This window comes from Triplophysa dalaica, chromosome 19 (assembly GCF_015846415.1).
Source record: "Triplophysa dalaica isolate WHDGS20190420 chromosome 19, ASM1584641v1, whole genome shotgun sequence".
NCBI lineage: Eukaryota > Metazoa > Chordata > Actinopteri > Cypriniformes > Nemacheilidae > Triplophysa > Triplophysa dalaica.
In genome coordinates, this window is record NC_079560.1 from 2,048,639 (window position 1) to 2,066,164 (window position 17,526).

The 17,526-nt window shown below is 40.2% G+C and overlaps 1 protein-coding gene across 1 annotated transcript; it reads left to right on the top strand.

Annotated features, from left to right (window-relative positions):
- Positions 1 to 2,653: 2,653 nt before the first annotated feature.
- Positions 2,654 to 17,332, top strand: LOC130408054 (lipoxygenase homology domain-containing protein 1-like). The gene is made up of 28 exons (XM_056731465.1): positions 2,654 to 2,780; positions 2,879 to 3,075; positions 3,168 to 3,360; positions 3,735 to 3,895; positions 4,042 to 4,218; positions 4,300 to 4,438; positions 4,581 to 4,732; positions 4,836 to 4,969; positions 5,806 to 5,957; positions 6,161 to 6,265; positions 6,348 to 6,476; positions 7,040 to 7,204; positions 7,523 to 7,704; positions 7,804 to 7,920; positions 11,080 to 11,242; positions 11,345 to 11,496; positions 11,597 to 11,806; positions 11,912 to 12,038; positions 12,854 to 13,059; positions 13,166 to 13,351; positions 13,432 to 13,559; positions 13,636 to 13,753; positions 13,831 to 14,008; positions 14,115 to 14,300; positions 14,536 to 14,706; positions 15,854 to 15,992; positions 16,069 to 16,224; positions 16,321 to 17,332. The coding sequence occupies exons 1-28, from the start codon at positions 2,687 to 2,689 to the stop codon at positions 16,799 to 16,801; spliced, it is 4,698 nt and encodes a 1,565-aa protein (XP_056587443.1). The 5' UTR covers positions 2,654 to 2,686; the 3' UTR covers positions 16,802 to 17,332.
- The last annotated feature ends 194 nt before the right edge of the window (positions 17,333 to 17,526 follow it).

A 17,526-nucleotide genomic window follows, 5' to 3' on the forward strand; every position in this document is an offset into this window, starting at 1 on the left:
GGCATCCGTTCTCTGGCTGGCATCTTGGCAGGGTAAGAGCCTCCACCACAATCTAGTGCACGATTACACACAGCCTGTTTGTGGTTTCACACTGTTTGCGATTTCACATGGTGTACACAAGAATAGTGTTTTTTTAAACTGTTTGTGTTGGTTCCTGTTAATTACTGTGACATTGTGTGTGTTAAGGTGACATTGATGAAGACTTTCACGAGAGAAAAATACTCATTTGCGTGTAACCGTTGGCTGGACATCAATGAAGATGATAATGAGATCATCAGGGAACTACCGGCTACTGGAGCTCTTGTGCCAGAACCTGTACCACGTGAGAGAACCACACAACAAAAAACTCTCATGTCATTCAAAACCCGTGACTCTTTCTTTTGTGGAACACAAAAGAAGATATTTTGAGGAATGTCCTTATAAAAGAAGTCACTGAGGTCCAGCGTTGTTGGGCTACCAACATTATTCCTACAAGTAGCTTATTTTATGTGCTGCTGTAGATGGAAGGTCATACGGGTACCACATATGTTTATAATATTTCTATATTGTATATTTGTTTAAAATATTTTCAGTTATGAAGTACCGTGTGACAATTTGTACGGGGGACATCAGTGGCAGTGGAACGGATGCCAGTGTTTATTTGAACATCATCGGTGATTTGGGTGATACAGGAGAACGTCTGATGTTCATGAGCAAAAACAACGTAAACAAGTTTGAGAAGGGAAATGTGAGTAATGACATTGGGCATCCTGGAGAGAGTTTACATGACAATATCAATGACATATATTTATATAAGCCAACTACATTTATTATAAATAATGTGTCACATTCTGCAGATTAAATTCTGAATTCTGAATTCTGTAAACAGGGCTTTATTGCATTGCCTTCCGTTCTGTACTGCTTAGAAAACGTGCGTTCAATTAGTAATGTATTTTAGTATGCAATGTTCGCCTCTCTTGTACTTTTTCTCAGGCTGATGAGTTCATCGTAGAGGCGGTTTCACTAGGACAGATCAGGAGGGTTCGGATTGGCCACGACGGCCGTGGCGGAGGCTGTGGTTGGTTCTTGGATAAGTTGATGATCAGAGAGGAGGGGCAACCTGAGAACACATCCATTGAATTTCCGTGTTTCAGGCAAGATGATGGAACAGACACACGAGAGCAACACGCAAACACTCGCACAATGATTTCTGCAAAACTGCATTGTGTATATAAGTATATATGGGTGTGTCTGTAAGCTGGAGAACATGAGAGAGTGGTGTTTAACTCAATAATGTAGTTGGGAAACTAGAATCTGGTTACTAATGGACACTAAAGAGTGCAGAGGAAACCTAACCTACACCACAGAGAGAGCTCCGTTACACACACACAAACGCACACACACACACTAAATGAGTATAGTATTTTATAGCAGTGGTTCTCAAACTTTTCTGATCAAGTACCACCTTTAATAAAATAGTTGTTGTAAGTACCACCTATTGCCCGACATAGAAAATCATGCGAATAAACACTCATTAATAGTTGAGCTATGAATCTTTATCTTCACACCTTGTCCTCCAATTCTAATGTACTGTATTATTAATAATACAGATAATTTTTTTATTTATGTTTTCAAACTGAAATATATTCTATGCTTTTCAAGCCTTTTCTTTAGTGGACTGTAAACAGGGCTCTGAAAATTAACGGGGATTTATTAACTTTATTGGGAGTTACATTATAGGTCTACTGACTTATATGAAAGATACACAACTTCGAAAGCATATTTATCACAGAAGATAAATAAATATAGGCCTACGTTTACGTAAACATCAAGAGAACAGTTATATATAACAAACAGAGACACACTATACTGCAGCGGCTCCTGTCAAAACGGCATTTCAAAACTTAATCGAAACGCACGCTTCATTGATTTAGGTTTGTTTTAAGCTGAGATGTATTCCGTATTTATCTATCATGTATTAAACATTTTAAATTGTATTTAAAATATGAAATGTAAACATTATATATCAATTTAAAAATCTGACTTGCTAAAATGTTCTCCCTATACAGATAAATGAGTAAATTGAACATAACATTTTTAGTTAAATGAGTCAAATGATTGTTTTGCAAATGCTGAACAGAAATAGCCTAAACATGTTTCTAACAAAGATTATTTGGTGACTGGACTTAGATTCTCAAGTTTCGGCAAAAATGTGCAGAAAGTTTGCACAACTTACAAAACTGTGTATTCTGAACAAACTATATTTCAAGAGTTTGACATGCATTGCAGCTTATTCAATTCATGTTCATGTGTTTATTATTAGTTTTTCTTTTAAATATTAGTGTTTTAGATCTTGCTGGCTTAATTTATGCTTTAATATCGTTGTTACGTTGTTATCTGTTGAGTTTAGAGTTTTTTTAATGAATGATGGTTTTTGATCGCTACCGTGGTTGAGGTTTGTGTGTTCAATGTTGAGGTGTAAGTGCATGACACATGGGCACAAGCGGTAGAAATGTAAAAAAAAGCATGTGCATGTAAACTTATATATATTTTGATGTTTTATTATAAATAATTTGAATAGAAAAGTTCAACACCAACGCAAATTCTGTTTCTTTTTAAAATTTTTGTTCGCTTTGTTTCATTCACACACAACACACGATTGTTCATAATAAACACATTTTATGACACACACTCTTCTTCCTGTCACATGTGTTTCTCTTTCAGATGGTTGGATCGTAATGAGGACGATGGGCAGATCGTGAGAGAGTTAGTTCCCACAGACGACGGTCAGCGTTTGTTCAGTGAGTCAACAGACAGCTACAAACAGCCACACACACATACACACATGTACAAAAAATAAACAAAATGCATATTTGGATGTAAATAATGTGTGTTCCAGCTGTTAGTTATCACATTGCTATAAAGACGGGCAGTATAAACGGCGCCAGCTCGGATTCGAAGGTGTTTGTGAAGCTGTATGGAGAGAAAGGCGACACCAACAAGATGCTTCTGGTCGTCTCCGATAACGACCTGGGAAACTATTTCGAGACCGGACAGACAGACATCTTCACCATAGAAACATTTGACATCGGCAAGGTATGTCACCGGAGTTAGTTTCATTTATCATACATGAACATTATTTGCGTATTTATTGTGATTCCCTTCTGCTCTGTGGGAGGGGCCTGTAGATAAACAGGCTGCTGATTGGTCACACTAATGAAGGCCTGCGAGCCGGCTGGTTCCTGGACAGTCTTCAAATCTGGATACCGGTGCACGGGGTTCAATACATGTTCCCCAGTCATCGCTGGCTCTGTAAGGACGAGGCTGACGGGAAGGTGGAGGTGGAAATCTATCCCAGCGAGACACTAGAGATTGAGAAATGTGTGTATTTTAATGAATGTACACACGCACATGTCTGGTTTATCATCTCCGTGGGGACAGTCAATAGGCGTAATGCTTTTTATACTTTACAAACTGTATATTTTATCCCCTAACTCCACCCCTTAACCTAAAGGTCATAAAAAACGTTTGCATTTTAGTACGTTTTTCGATTTGTACGATTTATAAGATTTTTTGCTCATGGGGACCTGAATCCCCAAGGGGACACGAGTCCCCAAGAGCTGGTGTGTGTTCAGGTTTATGTCCCCACTGGGATATAAAAGCAAGGCCACTCACACACACACACACACACACACACACACAATCATTCTAAATTTAAGAGAACAGGCCTCATGAAAGTGTTTTGTCTGATGCAGTGATCAATTACGAGGTTACCGTGGTGACGGGGGACGTCTGGGCCGCGGGGACAAACGCCAATGTCTTCCTCCAGATATACGGCGAAGAGGGTAAAACCGAATTAATTCGGCTTAAAAGCCGATCCAACAACTTTGAGAGAGGAACCACTGAGATCTTCAAGGTAGAAGATTGAACAAAATAAAATTTTCGACTGGACTGAAATTCAAGACATATTTTGCGCTTTTAAGTTCTTCTAAAAGTTGACATAGTAGGTACGTAAAATCTGTTGTTGTGTCTCAAAGGCTGCTCTCCTATTGGTTGTTTCAGATCGAGGGTCTAGATGTAGGACGTGTCTATAAGATCCGGATCGGGCACGACGGATCTGGAGTCGGACCAGGATGGTTCCTGGAGAAAGTGGACGTGAAGCGGTTGGTCATGGCAATGTTGAAACCAGAGAAGAAGGAGGACGACAAGAAAGACAAGAAGAAGAAAAAAAGGAAAAAGGTGAAACGAGACGCTTTTGTTAAACAAAAATTCTGTGTGAATGAGACCCGTCTTCAGTGTCTGACTATCTGTCATTCACAGGAGGAGGAGGAGTCTCCGGGTGAACTGAAGGAGGTCGTTCAATCTTACAGCTTCCCGTGTGGCCGATGGCTCGCTCGTGGTGAGGAGGATGGTGAGATACTCGTTGAGCTGCGTGCCGAGGACTACGAAGATTTGGAAGGTTAGCCAATGCTTTACTAACAAAAGAGAACCAAAGCATTGCTGTTTATAGTGTTTCAAGCATTTGATCAAAAGGTTTTTAAAATCATGATCAACATTCTGTATATTCAGTACTTTAAAGTGAATGACTTTGTGTGTTTTAGAGAACACGTACGAGGTCCATGTGTTCACCGGCACTACGCTCGGGGCCGGAACAGATGCTGGGGTCTACATGAACATATATGGAGAAATGGGCGACACGGGTGAAAGAAAACTACGCAAGTCAAACCACCTGAACAAGTTTGAGCGTGGACAGGTGAGTACAATACACACACACCCGACTGTTTCATGGCATACAGAATATATTATTTAGAGTCAAACACACACCCTCATATAGAGAATTTATGGATCATTCTCAGGAGGATTTGTTCACAATCACTGGGATGGATCTGGGACTGTTGAAGAAACTGAGGATTCGTCATGACAACAAGCAGGCGAATGCTGCCTGGTACCTCGACCGCGTCGAGATCTTTGATGTCAAAGAGGAAACCATGTGAGTTTCCTGCATAAGCACACACAACCTCACGTCTGTTGAACCTTAGAGAAACACTCAGGCTGCACTACAAAAAAGACATTTATAAATTTAGGTGAGAAACCGGTGGGGGAAGTGCAGGAGTGTGTTTACCATTTTGGGGCCCAAAGTCAAGACCTGAGGCCCCCACACATTGCCTAACATTTTTGTTTGAATTGCACAGCAGTATTGAGTACATGGAATTAATGACACATATATACGTACAAATATAAACTGGATTTATTTTACGTTGAACCACAACAGTACAAAATTCTCTGAATAAGAATAAACTTTCTTGTTTTTGGGAAGAAAAAGTGTTATTTGTTTTATTCATTTTTCTTTTCATGGCTTCTTTTCATAGCATTGTTTTGCTATATTCATAAAATTAGTAATTTTTTTCTTTTGATTTCTTTCATTATTGAGCAGCGCTGTAATATGTGCGCTTTATTGCGTAAATCTGAGTGTCTAAATCAAGAATCAAATGATTTTACCGCTTTTAGCCACTAGGGGGCCCCAAGCTTGCGGGCCCTATGTATTTGCGTGGTTTACGGCTACTGGGTAAGAGGGGAGGGGTGGAGTGAGCCGTTGATTGCAATTTGCAACCTCACCCCTAGATGCCGCTAAATTTCACAGACTGGACGTTTGATAAAGAGGTAAAACTTAATTTAAGTACATTTTTCTTACTCCATTGGCAAAGATTTGTCTGCATGTCTCATTTTGCTCTCCCTATAGTCTTATTTCTATTTTAATAGACATATAAACATATATTGAGTGCATGTCTGAGATTTTCATCCCTGTGTGTGCTGTCTATGTTTCAGGTATTTTTTCCCCTGTCAGCGTTGGCTGGCCGTGGATGAAGATGACGGACAGCTGGGCCGTGAGTTAGTGCCTGTAGACGAGGCCTTCATGAAGAGAGATGAAGACGATGAAGACGAGTCATCGCCCGCTCAGCTCGGACTAGAGCAAAAAGGTTTTCAATCATTAAGTTCTGCTTTACCCTTCGAATGTTTAGCTCCTCCCCTTCCGCTGCGTACAGGAAAATGCATCCAAGATGTCCGGCTTCCAGTACTTTATAGTGCACTACATCTCTTCACATTCTTCAGTGTGAACTGTTGGGGGCTTGACTATAAGTATGCAAACTGTGTGTGTGTGTGTATGTGTGTGTGTGTGTAGCCATGTCAACCACGTTTACACTGAGGGTGAAAACAGGAGAGAAGCAGTATGCTGGTACGGATGCAAATGTTTTCGCGGTTTTTTACGGGACCAAAGATGATACAGGTAACCATGGAAACAAGAAGCTCAGCTTTAAAGATAATATAATCAGCACTTACGCTACGGAAAGTCTGTGTCGTTGTTTCAGGCATCATCAATCTAAAGGCATCAAAGAACAGAAGGAATAAATTTGAGGTGGGAGTGATCGATGAGTTCACGATAGAGGCTGTGGACATCGGCAAACTCAAGAGAATCCGGATTGGACACGACAATTCAGGTACACGCAAACATTACCCCGAACAGTCAGATATTTATTGTTTACTGTCTGCGTTGACATGTTTTACATTCATTTCAATGGCTTTCTGTGTATGACCCACAATACTGTATTTATGATGTGTTTGTGTGTGTGTTTACACTGTAACGAATCGCTGTTCATTTTACAGCAAAAAATACAAGTAATTTCCAGATAAACAGTTTATCATTAAAACTGTCATGTGTATTTTGCAGATATTAAGTATGTTTGTGTAGTTTATTTATAGTAGAAAATATAATTATGAAACCCATCAGTTGATTTTAAAATGGCACACAAGACTTTCAGGTTTCTGTATGGACTGCTCTATAGAGTCGGGGTTTTATGTATATATCTTTATCTTATCTATGTTTATTTCAGCCTCTGTCTGTGTTTGTTATTCAGCTCTTGGCCTTGATCATGTGTAGGACAGTTTTCTGCTCTTTACTGAATCTCCAGGGCAGGCAGTGTTGGTGTAAATCTTACAGACAATTACTTACAGTGTACATGTGTGCATGTGTATCTGTGGATATGTGTGTGTGTTGTCTCAGGTGGTTCTCCGGGTTGGTTTCTGGACTGGGTGGAGATCAACGCTCCGTCTCTCGGGCAGCTCTTGCGCTTTCCCTGCGGCCGTTGGTTGGATGAAGGAGAGGATGATGGTGCCATTGTCAGAGACCTGTCCCCTAATGAACTACAGACACAACTATACACACCCTGTATGACACACACACACAAATAAAGACCATACATTTGTAAGATGACAATAACACTGATACTGTATGCAAATAGAAAAAAGTTTCCATTTGTGCTCCATTCATTCTTACGATGGATGTCTAGGAGAAATAACCAAGATCTCATCTGTGTTTTTTTTCTTGTGGAAACCCATGAGCGGTCGGATATAAAAATAAGAAAATAGAAACAAAAACGTTATTTTAGGTCTCTTTCCTAGTTCATGTCCCAAAAATGACTTGTTTTTTAGATTTACTCATTGATTAGCTTCTAGCTTGATGTTTCTTTTGTCTCCTGTGTTACAGTTGTTCCCTATGAGATCAAATTCTTCACCAGCGATATATTTGTGGCGGGCACAGACGCAGACGTCTTCATCGTGCTGTACGGTCAGAACGGTGTGTGTACATCTCAGAAGTCTCTCTGTGTCACTAAGAGAGAGAGGGGAATGTACTTTGAGAGAGGGGCAGAGGACATGTTCATCGTAGAGGTGAATGTGAAGAAAGCCTTAACGTGTAGAACGATACAGAAGTGTGCGTACTGAATGAACTTCACAATTGATGACGGATTATAATTATTCAATCTGCAGTTGGAGGATATCGGTGATATCGTTGAGAAAATCCGTATCGGTCATGACAACCGTGGAGTGAATCCTGGATGGCATTTGGACCGGGTGGAAATCCGCAGGCTGCTCCGGAAAGGAAAGGTGGCGAATGCTTTTTTTCAAAGCACTTAAAGTCCCAGTGAAATAAAAATGACGATGCCTATTTATTCGTGAAATATTGCAGTGCTTATTGTAAATATTTTATCGATGTGGGTCATTCTCTTTTTAAAATGTGTGTGCCCTCATAGTTAAAATCTGAAAATGGCCTTCCACCCTCTAGAGACTGTTCATCTTAAATGATGTATGTTAGACGGCTTGGGTGGAGCGTCCGTCAACTCCTCCCTTTTAATTGTCATACCCGGTCAAACCAAACGTGAACAATCGAGCTCCACGCTCTTTATTACTCGGGGGGGAAAAGTTCATTATTTTAACTTGAGTGATGCGATCTGACAAATATTTTTCAACCTTCTCGGAAGTTCGGGCAGCCCGATTCGCGGCATTCGTTGGCGTCTATACGTGTCTTTGCATTGACTTAATATATGTAATTGACTCGGGCTAAACGCTTAATTTGCGTTTGGTGTGAACCCAGTGTCTGTCTGCTGCCAGTTCCATTTCAAAATGCAACTTTCGGCGGTTTTATACTTCCAATCAAATCGCAGAGAAAGATGAAAGCCACGCCCACTATTCTTCTCTTTTGAATTTCCATGTTCTCGCTAATGAATCGAAATTCGGAAGTAAAAACGATCGCATCTTCCGTGTTCCCGGGGACTTTAAACAAAGCCACTAGAGGCAAGTCTGCAAACTTTAGCAGAAATAGTGTAATGGCTAATGCTAACGCCCTGGCTTCAGCGAAAAGCTGGAAAGAAGACCAGATGCGTCACAGGTTCTCCAACTGAAAGTATTACAGACCCTCCCATCTCCCTGTAATAAAGTATCTCAGTCGGCACGAAACGCAAGTAGCCATTGTCTTTTTCTCCGTATTGTGACGCATACCTGGGTGAAACGACTTCTGAATTGAGAAAAATGTAGGGCGGGACTTGATTTCATCCACTGACAACTGATTGGATCGTTCGAAGGTGAAATATTTGAACGCCAGTTTGAAATCTGTCAGTTATTGCAGCCCCACCCTCGCAAATTAATTTTTATTAATTATAATAAATACCTTCCACTGTGTAAAACAATTCGAACGATTATTTTTTATTTCACGCCGCCTTTAAAGGGACCCCAAAAAAACCCAGATCACCCAAAAATAAACATACTCCTCATGTCATTCAAATCCTGTATACGGCACGTTCTTCTGTGCGAAAGAAGATATTTTGAGGAATGTGTTTTTGCTTCCATACAATGGAAGTCAATGGGTTACTTTCAAAATATCATTTTTGTGTAGGTTTTACATAGAAGTAAGTAAGCAAGATGTCCTGTAGCACACTGTATAACCTACTTCTTTCTCAGTGTTATGTATCACATTCTGTGTAAGTGGACTGTGATATGGACTGGACTTAGTCCACAATGTTCCGGTCTGATTGAGGACCTCCTTTTTCTCTCCTCTGTTCTCCACCCATTTCATTGACCTACATTTGCTGTGTGTGTGTGTGTGTGTGTGTGTGTGTGTGTTTGTGTGTGTGTGTGTACATCATTAGTTCCAGTGACTAATCTTCTCTGACCTGTACTTCACTCCAGTGCTATCTGTATCTGTACAGACTGAAACTCAGCAGTGAAACCTGACATCAGCACAACACACTTCACCAACATACTGTCCTTCAGTGTTACACTCATAGAAGCTGATAGGAATGGCATGACTGTACTTTATGATTAACGTTTTTCATATTCTATGTTTTGAGTTTTTACCAAGAAAAACAAATATTGTACCATGGTACTTTTCCTGATTCCTGATCGTATGAACTAATGGAAGGTTTCGGCGGCAACAACATAACCAAACATAATGTGGGCCTGTTGAGTAGTTTTAATTTAATTTCATACAATTCACATACAAAAATATCAATATAAAATAATACTATTACAAATTAAATTGTTCAATTATAACCAAACACAGACCGGCAGTTTATTTCAGACCAGGCACATGCGTCCGGTAAATCTCTAAAATAGTTAATGGATTTATTTCTTACTTTATAATAATATTTTTAGTCTTGTAACTTCGCACATTAATACGGTTACGGTTATCTCCGGCCATTCTGTACCAACACCCTCTTTAAAGATAAATAATGTGTTTGAAATGTGTTTTCATTTTCATTTACTCACCCTTGAGTTGTTTAAAATCTGTATGAATTTCTTTGTTCTGATGAACACAGAGAAAGATATTTGAAAGAATGCTCGTACCCAAACACTTCTTGGCCACCATTGACTACCATAGTAGGAAAAATGACAAAGGTAGTCAAAAGTGCATCAGAACTGTTCGATGTCCTACCTTCTTCAAAATTTCTTTTGCGTTTAGCAGAAAAAAGAAATGTACAAAGCATTATTTCCTACTATGGTAGTCAATGGTGGCCAAGAACTGTTTGGGTACGAGCATTCTTCCAAATATCTTTCTCTGTGTTTTCATCAGAACAAATAAAGGTCTTTGCACATACAGTCAGAAATTTCCGTATGCGTTTTTTCGTATTTTGCGTTCGTTTGTATGGTGTCTCTGAATTGTCAAAACGCATCTCAAAATGCTTGCTACGGAGGCGAAAAACACAGAAAATGCAGAAAAAACGCAGAAAATCAATCCCAGTCCGAATTTTTGTATGAAAATGTAAGCAGAAAATCAAATCCAGACCGTTTTTTTTTCATGACGGACGAAAATATCGGATCCAGTGTGTAAATGTGATTGACACAACGTGAGGTCATATTTATTTTTTACCGTGCGGAAATTTCGGATGCAAATTTCGGTCTCGATGTGCAATCGCCTTTAATTATTACTGATTTTAAACAATTCGAGGGTGCGATTTCATGTAAAAATCAGAGGGAAATGTTTCAAGAAGATGACTTACAAACCACATTGAGCTTATATGAAGCCCATTATAGACTATAGTAGCAATTTCAGAATAATTATAACTATAATAAACACATTTTGGAACTATATTCCAATTTAACGCTAATTAAAACATCAGATGTGTTTACACATTTGAGCATTAAAGCCTTTGTTATTGTTTTCTGCGTTATGAAGAATTTTCATTTTGGGGTCAACTGTTCCTTTAAGTCGTGGCAAAACTTCAAAAAAGTTGTCAGTCCACTGTTAAGAGCACGTGTGTGTGTGTTCAGGGTTCTGAGACGGTCATTTTCCCGTGTGAGGGCTGGCTGGCTCGATCGGAGGAGGACGGTGAGACGATTCGAGAGCTGGTGCCTTCTGACATCATCGTCCAGAAACTATCACGAGACGGGACACTGAAAGTCATCGAGACAGAGGTGGACGACGCACTGGAGAGTAAGTGTGTCTGTGTGTTGTTTGTGTGTATGGGTTTGGTAACGTTTGCTAAATGATCGAGTCGAAAGGAAGTTTTATATGTCTTGCGTGTTTGTGTTGCAGTTCACACGTATACAGTGGCAGTAACCACAGGGGACGTGTGTGGAGCGGGAACTGATGCCAATGTCTTCATCACCCTGTATGGAGACATGGGCGACACCGGAGAACGCAAACTCAGCAAATCAGAGAACAGCAACAAGTTTGAGAGAGGATTGGTGAGACAACAACACCTCAACATCAGCACTTTGGTCTGTCGTTGTGAGAACTTCATCAGATGTTGGCAGCTGTTGTTGACCCTCGTTTCTGATTGGTCAGGTGGACACGTTTACTCTGGAGGCTGTGGATCTGGGCCAGGTGTTCAAGATCCGTATTCGTCATGACAACAGCATGCTCAGTGCTGATTGGTACCTGGAGCAGGTGGAAGTGCTGGACCAGGACACAGAGGAGGTGTTTCTGTTCTTGTGTGAGCGATGGCTCTCTCGCAAGCGTGAGGACAGACGGATCGACAGGGTCTTCTACGTTAAGGTCTGCCTGCATGTGTGCATGCGTGCACTTGTGCAAGCATGCGTTAACAAGCTGTGCATCATACTAGGACGACAATGTATGTAGTGTGTTTGTGCATGTGTGTAGGATTTTGAGGAAGAGCGAGAAACTGCTTTCTGTCCCATTAAAAACGTGACGAATCTGGACAGCAACATGAACAAGAAAAACAAGAAACAACATTCAGAGGAGGATGAAGAGGAGGAGGAGCAGTCACGTATGTACAACCGAACACAGTCTCGTGCATGAGAAACGAAACATAACGGATCTCAAGAACGTCTCCAGAGGTGTAAGAGAGAAACCTCGGAGCGAAAGCGTTTTTTATCAAGGGAGGTGTTTTTGTTTAATGGTTACAATTATTTTTTATTTATTGTTTTTAGATATTATATTAGCATACATTAACAAACATGTTTCAATATTAGCACAATGTTATTGTTTTCTTGTACAAATGTCGCAACATTCTTAAGTCAAGATACATTTACATAAATATGTTTTCAAGCCATTTAGTTGTCAAAAAACGAATTATGTTTATGCTTCAGGTTATGATTAACATCTGCCAATGAGGTAAGATTTTATTTTTTGATTTTATAGATCATTTTGCTTCTCCGGTAACTATGTCTTGATTTAAGAATGTTTAAATATTTGTATTAAAAAAACACAACAAAATATATTTAATTTCATGTTATAACACTTTCGTCGCCTTATTTTGGTGTGTAAACCAGTTACTTAGTACACAAAGTCATGATTCACACTCACAAAATTAATATATTGTTATTAATACATTTCCATATTATTTTACATAATCCCCTTGGAGGTCAAAAATATAAACGTTTTGTCTGTAAGTCTTCTTCGGTGCATTGTGGGGATTGTGTAAACTAAAATATTACAAAAGACTAATTATAATTTTGGCCACTAATTAATCAACATGTTCCCTAATAAACACCTTAGCAACTACCCAGAAAACAAAAGATACACCTTGAATTCAATATGAGAGAGATTCTCGTTTGCAAATGTGTAATATTGTGTGTGTAGTGATTCCGTACCACTTCATGGTCACAACGGGTGTGGAACGGGACGCCGGGACGTCTAGCCGTGTGTATGTCATCATCATCGGGAAGAAAAGCAGGAGGACGGATCGCCTCTGGCTGGACTTTGATGGGAAGAGCGGATTCCAGCCGGGATCTTTGGATTACTTCACTTGTTATGGAGCTGATGTTGGAGAGATCAAGAAAGTGCAAGTGAGGGAACACACATGCACATATATTGCTATTATATTTTTTATGCATTGAACACACTTCGCTTCAGACAATCAATCTCAATGTTATGGTGGGTCTTGTGTTGTAGCTGGGTCACGATGGAGCGACTCCAGAGAGCTGCTGGCTGGTGGAAGAACTATCTGTGGAGGTCCCGACTAAAGCCGTGCGCTTTGTGTTCCGCTGTAAGAACTGGCTGGCCAAAGACAGAGGAGATGGACTCACCGCACGCATGCTGAACGTCCAGGATGCAGAAATAATAAACATCTCACTGAAGGTGTGCACGTGTCTCCTGCGCCATAAACCCTGAAATGACCTGTGTGCATTTGAAGGGTTTAAATCTTGTGTGTTTTCTAGGTCATCTATGAGGTGACCGTCCTCACAGGAGACGTCCTGCACGCTGGTACCGACACACAGATTTATGTCACTGTGTTTGGAATCTACGGCACATCGGAGGAGATGGTGCTGCCAAAATTAGAGGACAGGTACTTGAAGAATAAACAGACAAAATGTAATGTTTACAAGCTATTATTTTCTCAGCCGTTTTGCCTCTGTGTAAAGGTTTGAGCGAGGGCAGAAAGACACTTTTAATCTGGAGATCGAGGACATCGCTCCTCTTAGGAAAATGAGAGTTCGTATAGACGGTTCCGGGAGCCGACCGGACTGGTTTTTAGATAAGGTGAGAGAAGCTAAATGTTAAAACATTCACAGTGTTCTGGGTGCGGGAATAATGCGGCAATGATTTTATGTGTACAGATTGAACTTCATAACCTGCAGACGGACGAGGTGGCGTTGTTTGTGTACGAGGAATGGCTGTCTCACTCGTACGGGCCCAAGCGAACGCTCCTATGTGAGATGCCGGCCATTATAAACGATGAAGAAATGGTTGAGCTCACCATCTACACTGTGTCTGTGAAGACCAGCGATGCCACCGGTACACAACTCTCGACAACTATTTTATGTTGGTTTAGTGGTGCAGAACAGAAGGAGTGAGTTTACGGTCATTGAAAAGACTTGATATGTGATTGGCTGTTTTTTAGCGGCGGGAACTGATGCTAATGTGTGGATGATTATTTTCGGCGAAAACGGTGACACCGGAACGCTCGCTCTGAAAGAAAGCTCAAACACAAACAAGTTTGAGCGCAAACAGACCGACACTTTCCGCTTTCCTGATATCCTGGGCTTGGGCGAGCTCTCGAAAGTACGCATTTGGCACGACAACTCGGGTGAGTCAATCCAAGCAGTTTTTACAACGAGTGTGAATACGCAATGACAACTTGGATTTCAAAAGTATTCTTTCCATTTGTTGTCTCAAGCATCAACCATATGAGATGACTCAGAACATGACAATTCATTTTGTTCAAACGCTTAAAATACATACAGTATTTTTGAGTGATATTGTAATATATTGTAGTATTGTTGATGATGTAATTAAATCATTTTTTACGTGTGAGTTGTCAGGACCGGCTCCTGGTTGGCATCTGGAGTATGTGGAAGTGCATGATGACATTTTGGGAAAGAAGTTTCGTTTCCAGTGTGACCGCTGGCTTGCCAAGAATGAGGACGATGGGCAGATAATGAGAGAGCTGGCATGTGCCAACAATGACGCGGTGGATTTCGATGATAAAACAAGTGAGACACACACACACTTTCAAACTTGTTTTCCTACAAAATAAGTAAAAAATTAACAAAAATAACAAAAACATTTTGCATAAAGGAAAAAGCTCATTCCAACAACGAGGAAGGGCTTCTGTATCCAGTGTTGTAATGTAACAAAGTAAAATTACTTAAGTACAGTACTTACAAATTTTTGTAGGGCATCTGTACTTTACTTGAAGCTTTATATTTCTGCAGACTTTTACTTTTACTCAATTACATTTCGTGAATAAAATGTGTACTTTTACTCGATGCGATTCCCCAAAGCGTGTTCGTTACTACAAAATAAAAGCATAGAAACTGAATAGAAAATGCTCAACGTGCAATTTCATAAAGGTGCTCTCCGCAGTTCATTTCAACACAAGCTTTTAATGTGCTGCTGCTTTTAAAGATAAACTGAAAACAAATCTTTCAATTAATTATCAAATGACTGGGTTGTTAGTGTTAGTGAAATGCAAGGAAAGACAGACGTTAGGGCCGGACAGATTTCTTCTGATTTTGTTGAGGGTTAATATTGGGGGTGGGAGGGAAAAGTCCTTTTATAAAGTTATAAGTTATAAAGTAAAGTTATAAAGATGTGGTTTCTTAACTTGTATTTTTCTTGTTTAGAATTTGGCGACATGTTGTTCCTGATAAAACTACTGACCTTGAGACAGAGCTTTTTATACATTTCTATTTGAGCAGCAATTTTTTTTACATTTTTATTAAAGACGTTTGCTTCAACTTTACTTAAACATTTAAGTAGATTTAATATAAAAAGTACTTTTGATACTTAAGTACAACATTTATCTGATTTATCTGATACTGCACAAGTCATATTCAAAAAAGCTACTTTCACTTCTACCAAAGTAATTTTCTGGCAAGATATTTGTACTTTTACTCAAGTATTGCTTTAGGTACTTTATACATCACTGTCTGTATCATTTATGTCAACAAAGCACATTTTCTTTCAGAAAGTTTCTCATCCCAAGCTAGATTTCATTCTTTTGTGCAAAATTTTATTTCCTTAATTTCTTCTGGTTTTGGAGGCATTGGGATTCAAATTCAAGACTTCAATGCGTCCAACTTGTCAAATCTTTAAAATAATGTATTATGTGAATGCGTGTTTTTTTGTCTCGTACAGAATATGAGATTCTGGTAACCACAGCGGATACAGATGACGCAGAAACCAAAGAGAATGCCTGGATTGTTCTGGAAGGGAAAAAAGGACGTTCAAAAGAGTTTGTGTTGGAGAACGTGACAAAGAAAAAGCGTTTTCTGCGGTGAGTCTTCCTCTGGTGTATATTCATCTGTCACTATGTATGAAAGCTTAACTTTCTGTCATCAACGTGTTTACAGCGGCTCTACAGACCGATACGAGTTCTCCTCCAAGGAGCTGGGTGACATCGCCAGTATTTGTCTGGGACACATCCCTAAAGATGGAAAGAAGGTCAAATCGGAGGCCTTCTGGACTGTGGATGAGGTCGTGGTCATAGAAAAGGAGCTGGGCAACAAGTCAGTGAGCCAACTAAATCTTCTAAGAATGTCTTGCTTTCGTTTCCATTTGAAGAACGTTCCACAAATGTTGTTGATTTTGTCTTTCTTGTTTAGGTATATCTTTCACTGCGACGCCGCCATTCCTCTGTCCTCCAAACGAGACGAGTTCCAGACCTTCGAGTGCACCAAATTCATCGAGAGTTTTACCAGCAAGGCTCAGAGCCTCGTGCCCGTGAAATACGAGATCATTGTCATCACGGGTGATGAGAAAGGCGCGGGCACCGACGCCAACGTCTTCGTCACCATCTTTGGCTCCAACGGCGACTCCGGTCGGAGGCAGCTCTGCCAGAAGTTCCGCAACCTGTTCGAGCGCAGGAAGACCAACCGGTTTATTCTGGAACTGCTGGACATGGGCGATCTGCTCCGAGTGCGCGTGGAGCACGATAACTCTGGACTCAGCCCCGGCTGGCTCCTGAGCAGGATTGAGATCACAAACACGGCCAACGGAGTGACGACCGTCTTTTTGTGCGGGAAATGGCTGGACAAGAAAAAGTCTGATGGGAGAACAAAGCGTGTCATCTATCCAAAGTATTGATGTTGAATCGGACAATCGTTTCATGTTGCGCAACATGTTTAATATATGTTATGTGTATGATGCATGTTGTTTTTTTGGATGCTAGCAACAACCAAAGGTGATGCGTTCGACTTTCTCAACATTGATCCAACCATAGAGATGTATACATAGATGTCCAACATGACAACTCAAGCATGTTTCTAAATTCCATTTGGTGCCACGGGCGAGATGACACACTTCACCTCCAAATATTGAAATAGCATGAATAGGGATTAAGAGAGGACATGATGTCATATTGATGTGTGGTTTGAACGGGAACCAATGACGGTCTTCGTAAACGCAGCTGCTTTTCTCTTGTCGTCTCAGGAACAATGTGACTCATGCTAGAACTGACTTACACAGTCCATTTCTTTCTAAAAGTCATGAATCACATTTCTCAAATGTTGCAGAATTGTTTTAAATGATCCCACTATAACAGTCAGAAGAACTTCTGTAAATGTATTTATGTCAAAGTTTCTGAGCTCTCAGGGTGCCACCGCAGACGTGCCTCAAAGTGTTTGAATGGTTTTATAAAGGCGTGAATGTTGGTTGTTTGTTAATGCGATTCATTTTCACATTATTGTTACCTCTGTGAGGCTGAAATCTCACACACGTTCAGGTGGGAATTGCGTGTGTGATACAATGTTTGTCAAGTAAAACTCAATGCTGAATCCAAGACTACTGTTCTGATCTTGTGAAGTTTTGTC

Bases quoted from the DNA above. Each gene is read 5' to 3' on its own strand.
- LOC130408054 (XM_056731465.1), top strand. From the start codon at position 2,687: ATGTGTTTCTCTTTCAGATGGTTGGATCGTAATGAGGACGATGGGCAG. The intron at 2,781-2,878 runs GTGAGTCAACAG...TGTGTGTTCCAG, and splicing joins CGACGGTCAGCGTTTGTTCA to CTGTTAGTTATCACATTGCT. The intron at 14,301-14,535 runs GTGAGTCAATCC...GTGAGTTGTCAG, and splicing joins CATTTGGCACGACAACTCGG to GACCGGCTCCTGGTTGGCAT.